This window comes from Callithrix jacchus, chromosome 22 (genome assembly GCF_049354715.1).
Source record: "Callithrix jacchus isolate 240 chromosome 22, calJac240_pri, whole genome shotgun sequence".
In the NCBI taxonomy this organism is placed as follows: domain Eukaryota; kingdom Metazoa; phylum Chordata; class Mammalia; order Primates; family Cebidae; genus Callithrix; species Callithrix jacchus.
The window spans coordinates 39,951,862-39,974,434 of NC_133523.1; the positions used below are offsets into that span (position 1 = coordinate 39,951,862).

Genomic DNA, 22,573 nt, shown 5'->3' on the forward strand with positions numbered 1-22,573 from the left:
GTCTCAAACTCCTGACCTCAGGTGATCCACCCATCTTGGCCTCCCTAAGTGCTGGGATTACAGGCATGAGCCACCACACCTGGCCTAGAGAGATCTTTGTAAAGCATGAATATGATCAGGGCCCTCCCCTGCTCAAAATCCATCTGTAGCTCCCTAGTGCTCACAGGACAAAGTTAAGCCCCAAGCGATCTGGCCCCTGCCAACCTTTTTTCAATCTCATCTCTCACTACTAAGTCCTCACACTATCTACCCCCTAAAATGAGGCTTGAAAAACTACGCCAACATATCACACTCTCTCTTGCCCTTGGGTCTTTGCACATTCTGTTCCCTATTCTTGGAATGCCTTTCCCTGTTCTTTTCTTGACCCTTTAAGAGTTGGCTCGGGATCTCTGTCAGTCCTCTGGGCTTCCCCATTTGGGCTGTCACTGTCTAGAGATGAGTCTTGCTCCTTATAGTGTTGTGAGGTCCAGGAAGGCAGGGCTGCAGCTGTCTGGTCACCTCTGTGTCCCCAGCACAGGGCTGGGCTGACAGGACATGTTTCAGTAATAGTTTGATGGCCAGATAAGTGAATAAATAAAACAGGTGGGGCTGGTTGCAGTGGCTGTATCCCAATACTTTGGGAGGCCAAGACCAGCAGATTGCTTGATGCCAGGAGTTCAAGACCAGCTTGGGCAACATTGTGAGACCCCATCTCATAGTGAGACCCCCCAAAATTGAAAAAATTTAGCCGGGCATGGTGGCCTGTGCCTGGAGTCCTAGCTACTCAGGACCCTGTCTCTACAAAAAATACAAAAATTAGTGAATGTGGGCCAGGCGCTGTGGCTCACGCCTGTAATCCCAACACTTTGGGAGGCCAAGGTGGGCAGATCACGAGGTCAAGAGATTGAGATCATCCTGGCCAACATGGTGAAACCCTGTCTCTACTAAAACTATAAAAATTAGCTGGGTGTGGTGGCACGTGCCTGTAGTCCCAGCTACACCAGAGGCTGAGGCAGGAGAATCACTTGAACCCAGGAGTTGCAAGTTGCAGTGAGCCAAGATCATGCCACTGGACTCCAGCCTGGTAATAGAGTAAGACTCCATCTCAAAAAAAGTTAGTGTATGTGGTGATGTGCACTCAGGAGGCTGAGATGGGAAGATTGCTGGAGCCCAGGAGATCGAGGCTGCAGGGATCTGAGATTGTGCCACTGTACTACAACCTGGGTGACAGAATGAGACCCTGTCTCAAACAACAACAAAAACCAAACAGGTGGGAGAGACTCTGCCAGGCAATGTCTGTGCCCTCTGTACCCTCTGCAGGGCCTAAGAGCCCTGACTTGGAGTCCAGGTCAACAGATGTGGCAAACAAAGGAATGAATGGCTCACCCATAATGCCATGGAGGAATTTTATTTTATTTGAGGCAATTGCCTTCCTTTTCTATCCCTGCCCTCTGGGGAAAGGAAGCAGACAGTGAAAATATAATCCATACTAACTACTTACAAGGGAAAATCTGCTATCTACCTGCTTGGGGAAAGTGGCTATATCTAGGGCCTCAGTCATCTGTCTCCTCGCCCTCCTCCTCTTCCTTGTCCTCCTCCTCCTCCTCTGTGGCTGCCAGGACTTCCTCCTGAACTGCTTTCACGGCCTGCTCCTCTTCCACTGTGGGGTCACTCCGCTCCATGATCGCTGGGCTGCTGGGGTACTCTTGCTGAATGGGGGCTGGCAGGGCCGGGTTGAAGTTCTCAGGGCTGTACTTGTGACCCCAGCCGATGTAGATGTTCTCAAACTTTCTGGAGAGGCAGTGGAGACACTGTGAAATTCTCCTTCAAAGGCCCCAGCCTTGACTTCCTTTAAAGGTAGGACCCAGCATGTGTGTAGCATGATGGCAAAGTCAAGGATGGCAGGCTGAAATGTGCTCACTGGGTTTCTTTGTGTCACCCAGGCTGGATGCAAACTCTGCCTACTGGGTTCAAGCCATTCTCCCGCCTCAGCTTCCCGAGCAGCTGGGACTACAGGCGCACACCACCTCACCCAGCTAATTTTTGTATTTTTAGTAGAGACAGGGTTTCACCATTTTGGCCAGACTGGTCTTAAACTCCTGACCTCAAGTGAACTATCCACCTCATCCTCCCAAAGTGCTAGGATTACAGGCATAAGCAACCACGCCTGGACTAATTTTTGTATTTTTAGTAAAAGGGGGCTTCACCATGTTGGCCAGGCTGGTCTCGAACCCCTGACATCAAGTGAGCTGCCCGCCTCCACCTCCCAGAGTTTAAAAATTACCCAGTTGTGGCGGCACATGCCTATGGTTCCAGCTACTGGGGAGGCTGAGGTGGGAGGATTGCTTGAGCCCAGGAGTTTGAGGCTGCAGTAAGTTATGATCATGCCACTGCACTCCAGCCTGGGTGACAGAGTGAGAAACGTGTCTCAAAATAAATCGATAAATAAGTAAATAAATTTTTTTAAAATTTAAATTATATATGTGGCTCTTATTTATGTGAGACATAATTTCATGTTGGATATCAGTTTATTTATATTGTGACATTTTCTTTGTGTTGGACATATGATGTGGGACATGAATAAAATGATCTAGGTGCTCGGGACACAGCAGTTAACAAACTAGACAAAAATCCCTGCCGGGCGCGGTGGCTCAGCCTGTAATCCCCGCACTTTGGGAGGCTGAGGCGGGAGGATCAACTGAGGTCAGGAGCTCGAGACCACCGTGGTGAAATCCCATCTCTACAAAAAATACAAAAATTAGCTAGGTGTGGTAGCGGGTGCCTGTAGTCTCAGCTACTTGGGAGGCTGAGGCTTGAGAATCACTCGAACCCAAGAGGTGAAGGCTGCAGTGAGTGAGATCATGAGATTACACCACTGTACTCCAGCCTGGGCCACCAAGCAAGGCTCATTAAAAAAAAGAAAGAGGCCGGGTGCGGTGGCTCATGCCTGTAATCCCAGCACTTTGGGAGGCCGAGGTGGGTGGATCATGAGGTCAAGAGATCGTGACCATCCTGGTCAACATGGTGAAACCCCATCTCTACTAAAAATACAAAAAATTAGCTGGGCATGGTGGCGCCTGCCTGTAATCCCAGCTACTCAGGAGGCTGAGGCAGGAGAATTGCCTGAACCCAGAAGGCGGAGGTTGTGGTGAGCCAAGATCGCACCATTGCACTCCAGCCTGGGTAACAAGAGTGAAACTCTGTCTCAAAAAAAAAAAAAAAAAAAGAAAGATAGAAAGAAATAAAGGCTGGGCACAGTGGCTCATGCCTGTAGTCTTACCACTTTGGGAGGCTGAGGTGGGTGGATCACCTGAGGTGAGGAGTTCAAGACCAGCCTGGCCATCATGGTGAAACCCCATCTTATTAAAAACAAACAAACAAACAAACAAACAAACCTCTTGTTGTGCTTACATTCCGATAAGAGCAGATTGATAATGAACAAGGAGGTAAGCGCTCAGTCCTAACCCAGCCAATTCACCCTTTCTGCAGAATTTTAACTAGAGAAGGAAAAAGGAATAAATGGGAGGAAAGGGAGGGGACTAAGAGGTAGGGAGAGAGGGAGACAGAGGCCAATAAAGAGGAAGAGAGGGCCAGTCGCCTGTAATCCCAACACTTTGGGAGGCCAAGGTAGGTGGATCACCTGAGGTCAGGAGTGGCCAAACATGGAGAAACCCTGTCTCTACTAATAATACAAAAACAGCCGGGCGTGGTGGATTATGACTGTAATCCCAGCTACTAAGGGGACTGAGGCAGGAGGACTGCTTGGACCTGGGAGGCAGAGGTTGCAGTGAGCTGAGATCATGCCATTGCACTCCAGCCTGGGCAACAGAGCAAGACTTCAACTCAAGAAAAAAAAAAAAAAAAGACAGAAGTAGGGGGAGAAAGAGCAAGAAGCAAGGTAGGGCAGGATACAGAGTTTGCATGGAGGAGCAGTGTGGGTTTGACCTTATTTTTACATTCTTGCTTTTCTGGAGAGAATTGTTTTCCTCCAGGACTTCCTTGGAGACTTCAAAGGCACAGCTTCTTTGGAAGCCTTGCACTCCCTACCTATCCTGGTTCAGGTGGCCCTTGAATCAGTAGCCTCGGCTACACCTGGGAGCTTGTCAGAAACGCAGACCTCAGGCTCCGTTGCAGACCCATGAGACCAGAATCTGCATCAAACCTGATTCCCAGGGGATTGCCATGCACTCACAGTTGGAAAACTCTGGTCTAGGATGTTCCTTCTGCCTTCGTTTCCCCATTATCTCTTCCTTTCCCTAAGAAAGAGGTAACGGGGCCCCGGGCGTGGTGGCTCACGCCTGTAATCCAAACACTTTGGAGGCCAAGGCAGGAGGATCACCTGAGGTCTGGAGTTCAAGTCCAGCCTGACCAACATGGTAAAACCTCGTCTTAAAAAAAAGAGAGAGAGAAAAAAGAAAAACAAAAGAAAGAGGTAATGGGAAAAAGAAAAACTGCTTTTCCCAGGAATTCTTCCCTGATCCTTTCAAGACACAATACTTGGCTGGGTGTGGTGGCTCATGCCTGTATTCCCAGCACTGTGGGAGGCTAAGGCGGGTAAAGCAGGTGGATCACCTGAGGTCAGGAGTTTGAGACCAGCCTGGCCAACATGGCAAAACCTCATCTTTACCAAAAAATACAGCATCAGCTGGGCGTGGTGGCAGGCACCTGGAATCCCAGCTACTCTGGAGACTGAGGCAGGAGAATCGCTTGAACCTGGGAGGTGGAGGTTACAGTGAGCTGAGTTTGCACCACTGCACTCCAGCCTGGGTGACAGAGACGCCATCTCAAAAAAGAGAAAAAAATAGGAAAAAAAATGCAACAATGGATGGACACAGATTGGGTGGGGGACAGAAGAGCAGGTGGGTGGGTGGGGGCAGCGGATGGATGGGCAAGTGGGGCCTCAAGTTTGGATCTTTTGCTTTCAGAGGGATGTGGGCATATTGGGGTATGGTCAGAAGAAGGGAGTTGGCAAAAGCAAACATGCCTCTTCCCAGCTTCCAGAGAAGGCAAAAAAAAAAAAAAAAAAAAAAAGCCAGGAATGTGTTAAAGTATCCAGAATACGTGCAATTCCACCAGGGCTGTGATTCATATCGGAGCGAATGGTCCTGGTTCGCATTGAGATTAAAAAGGAAATTCTAGGAAAAGTCGTCACGCCATCTGGTGGACAGAGCTGGTAGAAGCAGGCGGTGGCCAGGCACCTGGTGAGGAAGGCTGAAGACTTGTGGGGATTGCGGAGCTGGGCGGGAGTTCAGTGCTAACTCGGATCACTCCGTGAGAGTGCGTTGGACCCCTGGACCCATGCTGTAAAATTCTATTCTTGTGTCTTTGTTTCTTTTCTCACTCTCTCGTCACTGCTGGACACAAGGCACCCACGAACAGGGTTCGGCTGGTGGTTCCCAACACCTGTGAAACTCCTAGGAGCTGTGAAGGGGTCAGTCCTGGGGCTTCCTGTAGGGGACCCTCCCCATCTTTGCTCACCCTGGCGAGGTGCCCAGCCCAACCAGGCCTTGAAGAAGTCCTAAGGGATCGCCCTGCTGGGAGGGGCTGGGAGAACACCTACTTGCCACTGGCGTAGGCATAGGCTCCGGGCCAGAGGTTGGAGCGCACGACGGCCACCGAATACTGTGGGCAGAGGCTGCAGGACATGCGCATGGTCCAGGGTGACAGATGCATGATTTCTGTGGTGGAGAGGCAGCAGAGAGGGGTGTCAGGGTCAGGGAGGCCCCAGGCCCTGTACTGTGCCCCATAGGAAGGCAGGCAACAATGAGGGAGGCCTGGAGGGTTATGAAGGGAACGACAGCGACCAATAGCTCGGGCTTCGGTGTTTGAACCCTGGCTGCAGACCACTCTCTCTCTTTTTTTTTTTTTTTTAGATAGTCTTGCTCTGTTGCCCAGACTGGAGTGCAGTGGCATGAGCTCAGCTCACTGCAACCTCCGCCTCCCAGGTTCAAGCGATTCTCCTGCCTTAGCCTCCTGAGTATCTGGGATTACAGGTGTGTGCCATCACTCCTGGCTAATTTTTTGTATTTTTAGTAGAGACGGGGTTTAACCATGTTGGCCAGGCTGGTCTCAAACTCCTGACCTCAGGTGATCCACCCACTCCGGCCTCCTGAAGTACTGGGATTATAGGCTTGAGCCCCTGCACCCAGCCTGGACCACTCTCTATGTGACCCCAGGAAGCCAGTTCACCTGTCTGAGCCTCAGTAGCTGTACCCAGAAAATGGGGAGGTTCACCTGGCCTCTGTTGGAGGGTGGCATTGAGGCCTGGTGACAGTGTCTGCAGCACATCTGCTGCAGTGCTTGGTGCCCAGCAGGGCCCCCAGACTGGGGAGCCGCTGTGATTCCACTCCCGGGTTGGCCATCGGTTTGGACCAGGGTGCAGAGGGCACAGGCTGGCAGGATCTAGTTTCAAATCCAGGACTTGTCCCCTTACCCACTCCTAGCCTCTCTCTCCACTACCCTGTGGGTGCCTGAGGCCCCAACCTTAGGAAATTCCTGTCCATTCATCCAAAATCCAGCTCCAGGTTGGGCACAGTGGCTCATGCATATAATCCCAGCACTTTAGGAGGCTGAGGAAGGTGGATCACTTGAGGTTAGGAGTTTGAGACCAGCCAGGCCAACATGGTGAAACCCCGTCTCTGCTAAAAATACAAAAATTATCTGGGTGTGGTAGCATGCGCCTGCAATCTCAGCTACTCAGGAGGCTGAGACAAGAGAATCGCTTGAATCCGGGAGGTTGCCGTAAGCCGGAGATTGCACCACTGTACCCCAGTTTGGGCGACAGAGCCAGACTCAGTCTCAGAACAACAGCAGCAACAACAATACACACACGCCCAGCTCCAATCTTTTTTTTTTCCGAGACAGTCTCACAGTGTTGCCTTGGCTGGAGTGCAGTGGTGCAATCTCAGCTCAGTGCAACCTCCACCTCCCAGGTTCAAGCGATTCTCCTGCCTCAGCTTCCCGAGTAGCTGGGATAAGAGGCACCTGCCACGACACCTAGCTAATTTTTTGTGTTTTTAGTAGAGCTGGGGTTTCACTATGTTGGCCAGGCTGGTCTTGAACGCCTGACCTTGTGATTCAATCCAGCTCCAGTCTTTAGGGAGGGTTCCCCAACTACATCTCCCTCACTTCAGGCCCATGCAGGACTCAAAAGGTCATAGCCTAAGGTCTGGGCCACTGCCACAAGTCTATGGACATGTTCCCAGAACCTCCCGATGGGGGATGCCACTGTGATCGTGCCTGTTTTGTAGCTGAGCCTCTGAGGCTGGGAGGGGAGGATGGGGGAGATGGACCCCAGCAGTCCAGCTGCCCCTCCGTTTCTTCCCAGCCCTTCCTGGCCAGTGGTGTGCAGGCTGAGAATGCGTCTTACCTGCATCTTCTGAAAGTGGTGTTAGCAGTGGGGGGCCCACCTCCTGCTCCACCTCCTCCGGCCCCTCATCCACCTTCTCTTCCTCCTCCCCCAGGTCCTCCTCCTCCTCTGTCTTCTGCAAAGGGTTCACCCAAGTGCAGCGGCCCTGGGGGTTGGGGGAAGCTCAGGTAATGCCCCAGTCCATGGAGCCCAGCCTGCACCCTCCAGGGAGGTGAAGGCCCAATGGGACTAAAGCATGGCCCTGTCCTCAAGAGACCCAGGCATGGGAAGAGGGCAAGATTTAGCTGCACAGTTAAGGGGAGGTGGGAAACAGGCTGACGGAGCTGCTATGTTGAGGTGAGGACTCCTGACTGTGCGACCTTCATTCACGTATTCATTCACTCATTGATTCCTTTTTTTTTTTTTTTTTTAATTGAGACAGAGTCTCACTCTGCTGCTCAGGCTGGAGTGCAGTGGCATGGTCTCAGCTCACTGCAACCTCTGCCTCCTGGTTTAAACAATTCTCCTGCCTCAGCCTCCCAAGTAGCTGGGATTACAGGTGCCAGACACCATGCCCAGTTAATTTTTTTTTTTTTTGAGACAGAGTCTTGCTCTGTTGCCCAGACTGGAGTGCAGTGGCATGAGCTCAGCTCACGGCAACCTCTGCCTCCCGGGTCCAGGCTATTCTCCTGCCTCAGCCTCCTGAGTAGCTGAGACTACAGGCACGAGCTACCACACTGGCTAATTTTTGTATTTTTAGTAGAGACAGGGTTTTACCATGTTGACCAGGATGGTCTCGATCTTTTGACCTTGTGATCCACCTGCCTCGGCTTCCCGAAGTGCTGGGATTACAGGCATGAGTCACCGCACCCAGCTACGCTCAGTTAATTTTTGTATTTTTAGTAGAAACAGGGTTTCACCATGTTGGCCGGGCTGGTCTTGAACTCCTGACCTCAAGTGATCTGTCCACCTCAGCCTCCCAAAGTGCTGAGATTACAGGTGTGAGCCACCCGGTCCACTCGTTTATTCTTTAACATATACCTAATGAGCACCTACTCTATACAAGCACTGCTCTGGGTACTGGTCATACAGCCTTGAAGAGATCCCCAAAGCCTCCCCGCTTGTGCAGCTGACATTCGGCAGTCCATAGGATCTCCTGTCTGCTCATCTGTGAAATGGGGGTGTCCTGGGTGCCTCTCTCATTGGATTGCTGTTGCCTTACATGAGATACCCAAGAGCCAATCAATGTTTTCGTTTGCTTGTTTTGAGACAGAGTATCACTGTATTGCCCAGGCTGGAGGGCAGCGGCACTGCAACCTCCACCTTCCAGTTTTAGGCAATTCTCCTGACTTAGCCTTTCAAGTAGCTGGGACTATAGGTGCAAACCACTGTGCCCAGCAATTTTTTTTTCTTTGAGACGGAGTTTTGCTCTTGCTGCCCAGGCTGAGTGCAGTGGTGGGTGCAAGCCACTACTTCCAAGTAGCTGGGATTACAGGCACGCACCACCATACCCAGCTAACTTTGCATTTTTAGTAGAGACGGTATTTTATCATGTTGGTCAGGCTGTTCTCAAACGCCTATCTGCAGTGATCCACCTGTCTCAGCCTCCCAAAGTGCTGGGATTACAGGTGTGAGCCACCTCACCCAGCCCAAGAGCCAATAAATGCTTGCTGGACTAATGGGTGAACATAAGCGCCAGCTATAGCCCATTTCTGCGTCATCAACTCTGAAATGGGAATGATGTTTGTGCTCATCTCAAAATGAGTGACTTGGATTCAACAAAACAATGTAGATGCTGAGCTGGATGGCCAGTACCTGTAATCCCAGCACTTTGGGAGGCCAAGGCACAGGGATCACTTTGGAAGGTGGAAAGAGCCCAGGAGTTGGAGACCAGCCTGGGCAACACAGTGGGACCCCATCTATTAAAAAAAAAATCAGTGGTGACGGTACATGCCTGTGGTCCCAGCTACTCTGGAGGCTGAGGCAGGAGGGCTGCTTGAGCCTGGGAGGTCAGAGTAGCAGTGAGTTATGATCATGTCACTGCATACCAGCCTGGGTGATGGAACAAGACTGTTCGTCTTAAAAGAAAAAAAATGGACCAGGAGCCATTGCTCATGCCTATAACTTTGGGAGGCCGAGGCAGGCAGATTGCCTGACTGAACTCAGGAGTTTGAGACCAGCCTGGGCAACACAGTGAAACCCTGTCTCTACTAAAATACAGAACAACAGCCAGGTATGCCAGTGTGCCCCTGTAGTCCCAGCTACATGGGAGGCTGAGGCAGGAAAATTGCTTGAACCTGGGAGGTGGAGGTTGCAGTGAGCCACGATCACGCCACTGCCCTCCAGCCTGGGCAAGAGTGAGACTCCTCCAAAAGAGAAAAAAAGAAAAAAAACGCATCTGTCCCCAAAGGTTTCTGATGGGATTATCCACCAATATCTGTTGAACCAATGAATGAATGAATTGATGAAAGAATGAATGGATGAATGAAGGAACAAATGAATATTAGTTGGCACAATGCCTAGCACAGTAAGAACTTGATGTCAGTATTTTTTTTTTTTGAGATGTAGTCTTATTCTGCCGGGCTGGAGTGCAGTGGCGACATCTCATCTCACTGCAACCTCCGACTCCCGGGTTCAAGCAATTCTCCTGCCTCAGCCTCCCGAGTAGCTGGGACTACAGGTGCCTGCCGCCACACCTAGTTAATTTTTGTATTTTTAGTGGAGACAGGGTTTCACCATGTTGGCCAGGCTGGTCTCCAACTCCTGACCTTGATCCTCCCACCTCGGCCTCCCAAAGTGCTGAAATTACGGGCGTGAGCCACCGCGCCCAGCCTGATGTCAGTACTGCAGGGTCATGCCCGGGCTTCCGGCGCTCACCTGCGACAGGATATGCTGTGTGTGATGCACCCAGTTGGCCATGGAGTCGATCAGCTCCAGCACGGGGATGCCCTCGAAGTCGGGGTTCTCCTCGTAGGAGTCGCGCCCAGCACCACCTTCCTCCTCCTCGTCGCCCTCCTCCTCACTAAACTGGTAGAAGCCCAGCGGGCTGATCTGTGTGGCAGCCGATATGCGGGCGATCTGCGCCCGAAGGTAGTTGGCCTCGTTGCCCGGGAAGGGTGGGTAGCTGACAACTGGTGCATCCAGGTAGCCTGTGAAGAACTTCTTGATCTTTCGGGCGTTGACGATCTGGGCCGGTGTGACGTGGGGCAGGCGAGTCCACGGCAGGCCCGGCTCGTTGCACACAAAGTATAGATACTTGTTGGCGCCCGAGCGGCTCTCCTCCTTGGGGATCACAGGTGGTGGATTCCACATGGGCTTAGGGATGAAGTCCAAGGCCTTCTCTTCGTCCCCCTCTCCCTCCTCCTCGCCGTGAGCCTCCAGGACCTCGGTGCCCTCCATCACCTCATCGACCTCCTCCTCCTCCTCCACCTCTTCCTCGCCCTCCCGGAATTCTACCTCAGCCACCAGGTAGCTGCGGTTGATTCCCAGGATCTTGCCCCAGAAGCGACAGGTGTGGATGGGATGCTGCTCCACCAGCTGCTTCAGGGCCAGGAAAATGCGGAAGCTCTCGTCGACGCTCAGGCCCACGCCAGCCTGCTCGAAGTAGAAGGCAGTCTCCATGATGTTGGGCACTGGTGTCTCCCCCTGCAGCAGGGTAGGGTGGAGGGTGGAGGGGAGAACGCTCAGGCTCCACTTCCTAGCCTAGCTCTTCCAGATTCTTCTAGAGTCAAGAGAGGCTGGGGGCAGTGGCTCACACCTGAAATCCCAGCACTTCAGGAGGCTGAGGCAGGTGGATCACCTGACGTCAGGAGTTTGAGACCAGCCTGGCCAACATGGTGAAGCCCCATTTCTACTGAAAATACAAAAATTTGCCAGGCCTGGTGGTGGGCACCTGTAATCCCAGCTACTCAGGAGGCTGAGACAGGATCATTTAAACCCAGGAGGCGGAGGTTGCAGTGAGCTGAGATTGCACCATTGCACTCCAACCTGGGTGACAGAGTGAGACCCTGTCTCAAAAAAAAAAAAAAAGGCCTGGTGTGGTGGCTCACGCCTGAAATCTCAGCACTTACGGACACCAAGGCAGGTGAATCACCTGAGGTCAGGAGTTTGAGACCAGCCTGGTCATGATGGTGAAACCATGTCTCTACTAAAAATACAACAATTAGCCAGGCGTGGTGGTAGGTACCTGTAATCCCAGTTACTCATAAGGCAGGAGGATCTCTTGAACCCAAAAGGCAGAGGTTGCAGTGAGCTGATACCGCACCACTGCACTCCAGCCTGGGTGACACAGTGAGACTCTGTCTCAAGAAAAAAAAAATGAGAGAGAGAGACCTAAAAGATTTTGTAACTCAGCTGCTCAGGCCACTCATGCTGGCCAATGAGATGTAGGGAAAGCCCTTGGACAGGATGTCCCTGGTAGAGAAGAAAAGGCAAAACCACACTAGGAGAAAATTTCTGCCTTTTGTCCTTCCCTATTCTTCCAGTCTGGAATGGTGATGTAAAATATGGAGCCACAGCAGCTACCTTGGGACCATGAGGCAACACATGGGAGACAAAGTCCTACACCCTTAATGGTGGTGGAGCTGAATGGTGGATATTGCCTGGTCCCCAGTAGCATCGCTCAGCTGCCTTACCCACCTTGGCCTTCTTGCTCCTGTAACAAAGAAGGCACTTTTAGTCATGATTTCTGTGACTTGAAGCCCAAAGCACTCCTAATATGTACTCCATAGTTCACAGAAAGTTAAGGGAGAAGACAGGTCGGGAATGGAGGAGTCAGTGATGTTAGAGAATGGTGGTAAGTCCTGCCCTCACTGCCTCCATCTACACCATCTGCTTGATTCCCACAGCCAGAGGATGGGTGGGGTGGGGAAGGAGAAGAAAAGGAGAGGAGGAGGAGGAGGAAAAAGAGGAAGAAAGGAAGGAAAGAAGGAAGAAAGAGAGGCTCAGAAAGGGATTGAAAGCAAGCAGGCTGAAAGTAGAAGCCAGCAGTTTTGGCTCAGAAGCCAGGGGAAGAAGTGTGATGTGTATCTGCACAGGCCACAGACCAGTGTCCTTCCCTTTCCCAGGGAAATGCCTGCCAGCCCCTATCCATGTGGCCACAAGGCTGTCTCCAACACCGGTCCCCAAATCTTCATTTATCATTATTATTATTTGAGACAGGGTCTTGCTCTGTTACCCAGGCTGGAGTGCAGTGGCATGATCTTCGCTCACTGCAACCTTCGCCTCCTGGGTTCCAGTCATTCTCCTGCCTCAGCCTCCCCAGTAGCTGGGATTATAGGTGTGCACCACCACGCCCAGCTAATTTTTGTGTTTTTAGTAGAGATGGGGTTTCACCATGTTGGCCAGGCTGGTCTTGAACTCCTGACCTCAAGTGATCTGCCTGCCTCAGCCTCCCAGAGTGCTGGGATTACAGGCATGAGCTACCGTAACCGGCCTATTATTATTATTTTTGAGACAGAGTCTCACTCTGTCACCCAGGCTGGAGTGCCATGGCATGATCTTGGTACACTGCAACCTCCGCCTCCTGGGTTCAATCAATTCTTCCCAGTAGCTGGGATTACAGGCTTGAACCACCACATCCGGCTAATTTTTGTGTTTTTAGTAAAGATGGGGTTTCACCATATTGGACAGGCTGGTCTCAAACTCCTGACTGCAAGTGATCCGCCTGCCTCGGCCTCCCAGAGTGCTGGGATTACAAGTGTGAGCCACCGCGCCCGGCCCCAAGTAGGTCTTTTCTTTTGAGATCAGCATAAACTGCCTGCCCTTGGCTGACCTGACCTGGCCAGGGAAACACATGACTCAAACCAGGGAGACCATCTGCTCTCTTGCCAGAATTTGAAATCAGGACAGAGAGAGAGGAGCTGTGGAAGGCAGAATAGCGGCCACCCCTCCACCCACCTCTATGATATCTGTGTCCTACTTCTCGGAGCCTATGAATACGTGATCTTTCATGGCGGGACTTTGCAGATGGGATCAAGTTGAGGATCTTGAGATTATCCTGGCGTATCCATGTGGTCCTGATGGAATCGCAAGGTTCCTAAGGCTAGGCGCAGTGGCTCAGGCCTGTAATCCCAGCACTTTGGAAGGTCGAGGTGGGTGGATCATAAGGTCAGGAGTTCGAGACCAGCCTGGCCAACATGGTGAAACCCTGTCTTTACTAAAAATACAAAAATTAACCGGGTGTTGTGGCAGGTGCCTGTAATCCCAGCTACTTAGGAGGCTGAGGCAGGAGAATCACTTAAACCTGGGAGGCGGAGGTTGCAGCGAGGCGAGACTGCACCATTGCACTCCAGCCCGGGTGACAGAGCGAGGCTCCGTCTCAAAAAAAATAAAGAAAAAGAAAAAGAAAATAGAAATAATTGGCTGGGTGCAGTGGCTCACACCTGTAATCCCAGCACTTTGGGAGGCCAAGGCGGGCAGGGATCACAAGGTCAGGAGATCAAGACCATCCTGGCTAACACATGAAACTCATCTCTACTAAAATACAAAAAAACTAGCTGGGTGTGGTGACAGATGCCAGTAATCCCAGCTACTTGGGAGGCTGAGGCAGAAGAATCGATTGAACCCAGGAGGCGGAGGTTGCAGTGAGCCAAGATGGTGCCACTGCACTCCAGCCTGGCGGCAAAGTGAGACTCTGTCTCAAAAAAACAAACAAAAAAAATTAGCCAGGTATGGTGGCAGGTACCTGCAATCCAAGTTACTGAGTAGGTTGAGGATAAGGCTTGAACTCAGGAGGCAGAAGTTGCAGTGAGCTGAGATCGCGCCACTGTACCCCAGGCTGGGCGACAGAGTGAGACTTCATCTCTGTAACCCAAGAACTTTGGGAGGCAGAGGTGGGAGAATCACCTGAGATCATGGGTTCAAGACCAGCCTGGCCAACGAGGCAAAACTTTGTCTCTACTAAGAATACAAAAATTAGCTGGACATGGTGGCCTACACCTGTAATCCCAGCTGCTTGGGAGGCTGAGGCAGGAGAATAGCTTGAACATGGGAGGCAGAGGTTGCAGTGAGCTGAGATCACACCACTGCACTCCAGCCTGGGTGACAGAGCGAGACTCCATCTCAAAAAGAAATAAAAATACATAGGCTGGTGTGGTTTATAGGCTCATGCCTGTAATCCCAGCACTTTGGAGGTCGAAGCAGGTGGATCACCAGAGGTTAGGTGTTCGAGACCAGCCTGACCAACATGGAGAAACCCCATCTCTGCTAAAAATACAAAATTAGCTGGGTGTGGTGGCGCATGTCTGTAATCCCAGCTGCTTGGGAGGCTAAAGCAGAAGAATGGCTTGAATCTGGGAAGTGGAGGTTATGGTGAGCCAAGATCGTGCCATTGCATTCTAGCCTGGGCAACAAGAATGAAACTTGGCCCTAAAGTTAGTCTAAAATTATAGATCTGGCTGGGCGCATGGCTCATGCCTGAATCCCAGTATTTTGGGAGGCTGAAGCAGGCAGATCACTTGAGGTCAGGAGTTCAACACCAGGCTGGTCAACATGGGAAAACCTCATCTCTACTAAAAATACAAAAACTAGCTGGGCGTGCTGGCATACACCTGTAATCCCAGCTATTCGGGAGGCTGAGGCAGGAGAATCACATTGAACCCGGAAAGTGGAGGTTGCAGTGAGCAGAGTTCATTGCTCTCTAGCCTGAGTGACAGAGTGAGACTCCATGTCAAATCAATCAATCAATCAATCAATCAATAAAATGATAGATGTGAGAATAGTCAAGCACTTGAGGTTCAGTGATGGGGAGACTTTTATGCTACCAAAACAGCGACACCCGGCATGAGCTGCTGTCAGCAGTAAACAGGAGGGTCTCAGAGCTGGACGCCATCCACAGAGCCAAGGCCGGGAGCAGAGACTCTGGTAGGACCCTGTGTGGGGAAACAGATGGTGCAGGAGGCATTTGAAAACTGTGTGGGGTGGGAAGGAATGGTTTATCGCCTAAATGCCGTTGAAGGTCCTGGCTAGCTGTCTGGAAGATAGAAAACGAGAGAAATAAGAGCCTTGCCTCGCACTAGACAGAAAAAAAAAATAGAAAATGCCAAATCATCCATTTTTTATGAGTCATTTCCTAGAAGCATTCACAGGCCACAAAGCCCCCGATTTTGCCCTTCCACAGACCCCAAATTAAGAACTCCAGCTCTTGGCCAGATATGGTGGCTCATGCCTGTAATCCAACACTTGCGGAGGCCGAGGCAGGAGGATGGCTTGAGGCCAAGAGTTCAAGACAAACCTGGCCAACATAGCAAGACCCCATCTCAATTATTTATTTTTATTTATTTGTTTTGAGACAGAGTGTTGCTCTGTCACTTAGGCTGGAATGCAGTGGCACAATCTCAGCTCACTGCAACCTCTGCCTCCCAGGTTCAAGCGATTCTCCTGCTTCAGCCTCCTGAGTAGCTGGGATTACAGGTACGGGCCATCATGCCCGGCTAATTTTTGTGTTTTTAGTAGAGATGGGGTTTCACCATGTTGGCCAGGCTGGTCTTGAACTCCTGACCTCGTGATCTGCCTGTCTCAGTCTCCCAAAGTGCCAGGATTACAGGCATGAGCCATTGTGCCCAGCCCTGACTTAATTAATTAAAAATTTTTTTAAAAGGCGGGGGGAAAACTCTCCAGCTGGCAATTCGGAATGTCTCAGTGACTGGCTCTGTGTGCAGAGAGCAGCAGCATGTAGCCTGCATGGCTGGTGCTTGGGTAACAGGGTGAAATGACAGCACGTGCTGGAAGCTCTTAGCAGGGGACCAAGCAGGTGTCAGAATTATCATAGAGTCCGCAACACAAGTTTGTTGAACAAGTGAAAGAACGCTTGACCCCAATTTTAAGCATTATCTGATTGTGGGATTGTGAAATTAAATACAGACAGTCCCAGACTTAAGATAATTTGACTTAGATTTTTCAATGTTAGGGTGGGGTTTTCAAGGTGTTAAAGCATTTGTGACCTATGATTTTTATTTTTATTTATTTATTTATTGAGACAGAGTCTCACACTGTCGCGAGGTGCCGGGCTGGAGTTCAGTGGCGTAATCTCGGCTCACTGCAACCTCTGCCTCCCAGGTTCAAGCAATTCTCCTGTCTCAGCCTCCCTGTGACTACACAGTGGCTGTGACTACAGGTGCACGCCACCATGCCCAGCTTTTTGTATTTTTAGTAGAGACTGGGTTTCACCATTTTGGCCAGGATGGTCTCGATCTCTGGACTTCGTGATCTGCCCGCCCCGGCCTCCCAAAGTGCTGGGATTACAGGCGTGAGCCACTGCGCCCATTATTATTTATTTTTTAGGCAAAGTCTCGCTCTGATGCTCAGGCTGGAGTGCAGTGCCTCAGTCTCAGCTCACTGCAACATGTGCCTCCCAGGTTCAAGCGATTCTCCTGCCTCAGCCTCCTAGTAGCTGGAATTACAGGCACCCGCCACCACGCCTAATTTTTGTATTTTTAGTAGAAGCAAGGTTTCACCCTGTTAGCCAGTCTGGTCTTGAATTCCTGACCTCGTGATCCACCTGCCTCAGCCTCCCAGTGCTGGGATTACAGGCCTGAGCCACTCCACCCGGCCAAGACTGAAGTTGTTTTGTGGCTGGATTGTGGAATGCTATTGTTTGCCTCCAGGCCTTGGCACAGGCTGTGCCTTAAGTAAGCTTGGGCCCCCGCCCCCATCCCGCGCCCGCCTCTCCTGTCTGGCTCACTCACCACCTCCTCCTCCATCTCCTGTTCGCCTTCGGCGCCGCCTCCACCCCGGGTGAACAGCGCCTTCTGCTTCTCTGCCATCTCGTAGGTGGGCTGCATCTCTGGGTCATCCCGCAGCATGTCCAGCTTGGGGTGGAACCACTCCCACTGCGTGGTGCGGTTCAGTGACTCCAGGACGGACAAGGGGTCCTCGGGCCGCTGGTTCAGGATCTTGGTCAGCAGGTTCACCAGGTGCTCATACCTGCCTCCAGCAGGAGGAGTGGGAGGAGGGGGACATCACTCACTCAGCTCACTGAGCCGGCTGCCCTGTGCCTGGCCCTGTGCCTGCTGCTGGGGACACAGTAGGGAACAGAAAGGTCCCTGCCCAGGTGTAGCTGATTCTTTTTTTTTTTTGAGACAGAGTCTGTCACCCAGGCTGGAGTGCTGTGGCACCAGCTTGGCTCACTGCAACCTCCGCCTCCTGGGTTTAAGCAAGTCTCCTGTCTCACCCTCCTGAGTAGCTGGGACTACAGGTGTGCATCACCACACCTGGCTAATGTTTAATTTTTAGTAGAGACGGGGTTTCATCATGTTGCTCAGGCTGGTCTTGAACTCTTGACCTTGTGATCTGCCTACCTCCCAAAGTCCTGGGATTACAGGCGTGAGCCACTGCACCCAGGAGACTGACACTAATCAAACAAGCAAAATATCTATACTGTGTCAGGCATGGGGCGGTAATTTCTAGGGTGACACATAATGTAGAGAATGGGGCCTGAGGTGCCAGGGATGGAAGAGGGTTTGCAGCTTTATTTATTTATTTATTTTTGAGAGGTTGGGGTGCAGTGGCATGATCGCAGCTTGGTGCAGGCTCCGCCTCCTGGGTTCAAGCGATTCTCCTGCCTCAGCCTCTGAGTAGCTGGGATTACAGGCACGCACTACCACGCCTGGCTATTTTGAAAATTTTTTAGTAGAAACGGAATTTCGTCATGTTGGCCAGGCTGGTCTCAAACTCCTGACCTCGAGTGATCCATCCACCTTGGCCTCCCAATGTTCTGGGATTGCAGGCATGAGCAGGGTGTTAAATGGTTCAGGCCAGGTGCCTTGAAGGCTGTGGTGAGGAGTCTGAGCTTCCCACTGTGGGCAAAGGGGAGCCGTAGCAGGCGCTGAGCATTGGAGGGGTGGGGCCGAGCCTTGTGTTTAACAAGAACCATTACTTCATCAGCCTCGCTTCTCCCGCTTCTCCCTCTTCCTCCCTTGGTTCCAGACATACCAGCCCCTCCTTACTACTCCTCAAAGACCGCAAGCCTGAGAGCCTTTGCATTTGCCATGTGCTCTGCCTGGCTCACTCTTCCTTCAGTTATCTGCAAGGTGCCCTCCCTCGCCTCCTTTGGGGCCCTAATCAAATGTCCCCTCCTCAGAGAGGCCTTCCCTGACCCACACTATTTTTTTGAGATGGAGTCTCACTCTGTTCAGTCTCAGGCTGAAGTGCAGTGGCATGATCTTGGCTCACTGCAACCTTTGCCTCCTGAGTTTAAGCGATTCTCCTGTCTCAACCTCCCAAGTAGCTGGGATTACCGCCCCATGCTACCACACTCTGCTGATTTCTGTATTTTTTAGTAGAGATAGGGTTTTGCCATGTTGGCCAGGCTGGTCTCGAACTCCTGACCTCAGGTGATTTGCCTGCTTCGGCCTCTCAAAGTGCTGGGATAACAGATATGATCCACCGCGCCTGGCCAGACCCACACTATTTCATGTGTTCCCAGCCCTCTTAGCCTCCCTTATTTTTCACTGGAGCCGCCCTTAACTTCAGTTTATCAGTTTTTTGGTTGCTTGTCCACTCCCCGAGGATGAGAGCTTCCTGGGTATCTCATGGAGGCTGAGAGCGGTGCATTGTGACTGCAGCTAAGTGGCTTTGGCAAGTGTCTTCCTCAGGCAGGGAGGTTTCGTTGCTGGGTAAGAAGAGAGTTTTGGGAGCTGGGCTGGGTGCGGTGGTTCATGTCTTTAATCCCAGCACTTTGGAAGGATGAGACAGGGAGATCACTTGAGGTCAAGAGTTCAAGACTAGCCTGGGCAACATGGTGAAACCTTGTCTCTACTAAAAATACAAAAATTAGCTGGATGTGGAGTGCACCTGCAATCCCCGCTACTGGGGACACCGAGGCAGGAGAAATCACTTGAACCCAGGAGGTGGAGCTTGCAGTGAGCCAAGATTGTGCCACTGCACTCCAGCCTGGGGGACAGAGTGAGACTATGTCTGAAAAAAATAAGTAAAGGAAGAGGGCTTGGGGAGCCAAATCACGTGTTCTGGAACCCTGGCTCTGCTGCATCCTATGTGTGGTTTTGGGTAAGCAACCCAACTTGTCTGTCTGTCTCCTCTGTAAAGCAGGATGAGCAGAGGCGCTCATCTCAGCTGAGAATTAAGTGTGTGCAGCCAGCACGTCTGATTAGTAAATGCCAGCTGTTGTTGCCATTGATTCCAACTCTGAGCTGCACGAGAGGCTCAGAGCAGTCACTGGTTTTCCATGAGGGACATCCCTTGTGTGACTGACTAAGGCAGGGCCTTGGCTGGGGCCCCTCCCTACCTGGGTCCCCCACCAGCCCCTCTCCTGGCCCCTGCTCACAGGCTGAGGTCGCAGTTGATGCTGGTCTGCAGCAGGTAGGCCTTGGCGTTCTGCACTGCCAGCTCCAGCGGCTCTGGCTCGGGAACTTCGGCGTTGTATTGCGGGAAGCCCAGCTCAGAGCCCGAGAACTGAAGGGCAGGGTCGTCTCTTCTGTAGGGCCTGTGCTGGGCACTTTCATAGATCTGGTCTGACTGGTACAGGTTGAACTGGTTCAAGGGGCTGACCGGGGGCTCCTGGAAGGCAGAGTCCAGGTGCTGGAATAGGCCGCCTTGGCCCTGCTGGAGCCCCTGCAGTATTAGGCTGGTGGTGCCCTGGGCAGCCTGGATCCTGCTTTCATCTGGGTAAGGCTGGGGCTGAAACTCTGAGGGAAAGCCCGAGTTCATGAATGGGTACTCCGTGCCACCCAGCTGGACTTCCTCAGCCTGGAAGGCCCGGGGCATCAGGAAGCTCTCCTGTTGGGACAGGCTGCGCCTCTGTGACCAGCCTGAGGTGCTGTGCTGGGCGTCTGGAGGCATCTGCCGCTCCTCCTCCGGGTCGGCTGCCAGGGGCTGAGCTTGGCCCCAGCTGCGCCGCCTCTCGGAGGCCTGAGAACTCCTCCGGCTCGGGGGCTGCTGGGGAAGGGACTCAGGGTAGGGCGGCAGGTCCCCCATGGCTCGCAGGGAGGCACAGACCTCTAGGAGGAAGACTTGCAGACAGGGAGGTCAAGCGAACCGCACGCTGGCACCGCAGGTTTCTGAGCACTGGAGGAGGGCCGTTACCGGGGAGGGCGCGGGGAGCTGGGCCAGTGTGTGCTCCGCGCCGGCTCTGGGCGCGCACTCCCGATCCCGCGCAGCCCCACAGCCGACGTCGCGCCAGGCTCGAGACGACACCCACGACCCAGGCCCACTGTTTTCTTTCTTTGCAGTAACTTGCCCAATTTCACATCTTTTATTTATTTTTTTAAGGCAAACCATCCGCAGGTCGAGCTCTGCCCATCTCCCAGCCTCACGTCCCGGTCCCACCCTCCTTCCCCCTCGAGACCCGTCAGCTGTTCCCCTTGGCCTCGGGTTCCCCCACATCCTCGGCGGCCGGGCTGGGGGTCTTCACAGCATCTTCTCCAATAGCGGCGAGGGTCTGGGGGCTCCGCTCCTCCTTCGAGGTCAATCCGCCTGCTGCAGCCTCCTGATGACAGAAGGGGAGCCAGTCGGAGGAGGGCGCGGTCCCCTCCACACTCTGCACCCTGGCGCCCGCCCCTCACCTTCACCCCAGCCCGGATCTTTCTGCTCTCCCTACCTTGGGTAGGGGCCCCTCCAGACTAGAGTCCAACAGTGCGGCCTCAGTCAGCCCCGAGTCATCATCCATGCTGATGAAGATGGCCGGGGTCTCGCACTCAGGCCCCTCCTCCCGGAAATCCATGGCTTCCTCTGACGGGGGCGGGCCCGGTCGGGCTGAGGGAGAGGAGGAGGAAGAGGAGGGGGCTCCCACTCCTCCGGGCTTCAGCTTCTGCTCCTCCTCCAGCTGCCGCTTTAAGGCCTTCTCCTGGGCCAGCCGTAGGCCGATGAGGTCCTGTGGAGGCCGGGGGGCCGGGGCAGGGGCCAGGGCCAGGGGCTCCAGGTCATCCTGGGGGTGAGGAGGGCCACACAGAAGCTCAGAGGCGAGTGGCTCAGAGGACAGTGGGCAAGAGAAGGGCCACCCTGAGGTGGTCTTTGAGCTCTTCACTATGGGCACAGGGAGGGAGGGGCAGTTGTCCCCCAGACCCCCAACTCCCTTCCAGTAGGAGCATCCCCTGGGAGATGGGTGGCTCAGAGGCAGGGGTGGCCTTCGTGTCTCGGGGGTCGGGAGCAGGCCCCGGTGAGCCTTGCTGGCCTGGGGTACTGGGTGAGGATCTGAGGATCCAGATGGGTAGGCTGCAGGGCCCTCACCTCCTCCAAGGGCCCCGAAGATGCCTCCTTGGCCTCTGGCTCCTGCTTGCCGGTTGCCTCCAAGATGGTCATGATGGAGTTGGGGATGTGAGCTTGCTGGGTGGAGAGCAGGAAGGGGGTACTGAGGCCAGCTCTGGCACAGAGAGCCCACTTGCACACCTCAGATCCTGGGGCCAACCCTCCAGAGCTCCCAGCAGTGCAGGGCCTTCTGGTGTTCATCTCCATTCAGTTCCCCCCCAACCGGAGGGACCCAGGGGGTACCACACACCTGGGGTAGGGGGAAAGGGTACCTGGTGGGGGGTGAAGGAGCGGACGTGAGCCAGCAGGGGCTCCCGGAGCTCAGGACACTTGTCAAAGACGGCTCCCAGCTGCTGGGGCGGCAGCTGCAGGATGACCTGGAAGCTCTGGGGCTTGGTGCGCTGGCAGCACTTGATGAAGCCCTCCCACACCTTGGGGTACTTCCACACCTGGACCAGGCAAGGAGGGAGCCGTCGGGAGGGGCACACAGGCAGACTCCCAGCCCCAACACTGGAAGAAAGACCTTGCCAAGACCATGCCCAAATCCCACTGTCCATTCCTCTGGATGCGCCACAAGCAGCCCTGACCTCCCTCCAGGGTCCTTTGTCTTCCCAAACCAGGCAGCTGGACCATGAGGTCAACTTGGGAAGGAGGTGGAAAACCCAGGGCTGCCTTTTCTGGACCTCCCCTGCTGGGCCAGGCCCAGGCTAAGTGCTGCAGGAGCACCTCTCATGACATTCTCACGGCAGCCTCCAGGGGGCGATATTAGCTCTGCTAAACAGCGGAGGTCCGTGGGGGTGCGGGACCTGTCCAGGGTCAAATGAGGAAGGAGGGGCACATCTGAACCCAGGTCTGTCTGAATCCACATATAACCTCTAAGCCAGATGTTGTAAAGTGGCAACCCAGAGGCCAAATCGAGTCTGGGGCTTGCAGATGGGGTTGTTTTTTGTTTCATCATGGTAATTTTTTTTTTTTTGAGACACGGTCTTACTCTGTTGCTCAGGCTAGAGTGCAGTGAGTAGGGCGATTCTTCCTCACTGCAGC

General features: G+C 53.0%; 2 protein-coding genes across 13 annotated transcripts in view; both read right to left on the reverse strand.

Annotated features, from left to right (window-relative positions):
- Positions 1 to 1,372: 1,372 nt before the first annotated feature.
- RSPH6A (radial spoke head 6 homolog A) lies at positions 1,373 to 20,352 on the reverse strand. Of its 7 annotated transcripts, XM_035283597.3 has the most exons (7): positions 19,611 to 20,352; positions 17,014 to 17,251; positions 10,784 to 10,972; positions 10,205 to 10,609; positions 7,349 to 7,493; positions 5,540 to 5,657; positions 1,373 to 1,770 (listed from the first exon to the last, which is right to left on the reverse strand). In XM_035283597.3, the coding sequence occupies exons 1-7, from the start codon at positions 20,258 to 20,260 to the stop codon at positions 1,533 to 1,535; spliced, it is 1,983 nt and encodes a 660-aa protein (XP_035139488.3). In that variant the 5' UTR covers positions 20,261 to 20,352; the 3' UTR covers positions 1,373 to 1,532. The 7 variants fall into 7 exon arrangements, with proteins under 7 accessions (XP_035139488.3, XP_035139493.3, XP_035139487.3 ...); XM_035283602.3 differs by lacking the exon at positions 7,349 to 7,493; XM_035283596.3 differs by having other exon boundaries at positions 10,205 to 10,972.
- A 146-nt stretch (positions 20,353 to 20,498) lies between these two features.
- SYMPK (symplekin scaffold protein) overlaps positions 20,499 to 22,573 on the reverse strand; it is a 41,044-nt gene continuing 38,969 nt past the window's right edge. For all 6 annotated transcript variants that reach the window (XM_078360169.1, XM_008988251.5, XM_035283593.3 and 3 more), the window contains 4 exons: positions 21,802 to 21,978; positions 21,512 to 21,607; positions 20,883 to 21,209; positions 20,499 to 20,771 (listed from right to left, as the gene is read on the reverse strand). In XM_078360169.1, coding sequence (XP_078216295.1) covers positions 20,634 to 20,771; positions 20,883 to 21,209; positions 21,512 to 21,607; positions 21,802 to 21,978 — 738 coding nt within the window. In that variant the 3' untranslated portion in view covers positions 20,499 to 20,633. The remainder of the gene's footprint in view (positions 20,772 to 20,882; positions 21,210 to 21,511; positions 21,608 to 21,801; positions 21,979 to 22,573) is intronic.

Coding starts and splice junctions, on each gene's coding strand:
- RSPH6A (XM_035283596.3), bottom strand. CDS start 20,260: ATGGGGGACCTGCCGCCCTACCCTGAGTCCCTTCCCCAGCAGCCCCCG. Junction 10,973..17,013: donor AGGAGATGGAGGAGGAGGTG/GTGAGTGAGCCA, acceptor ACCCTGCTGCAG/GGGGAGACACCAGTGCCCAA. Junction 7,494..10,204: donor CACAGCATATCCTGTCGCAG/GTGAGCGCCGGA, acceptor CCCAACCCCCAG/GGCCGCTGCACTTGGGTGAA.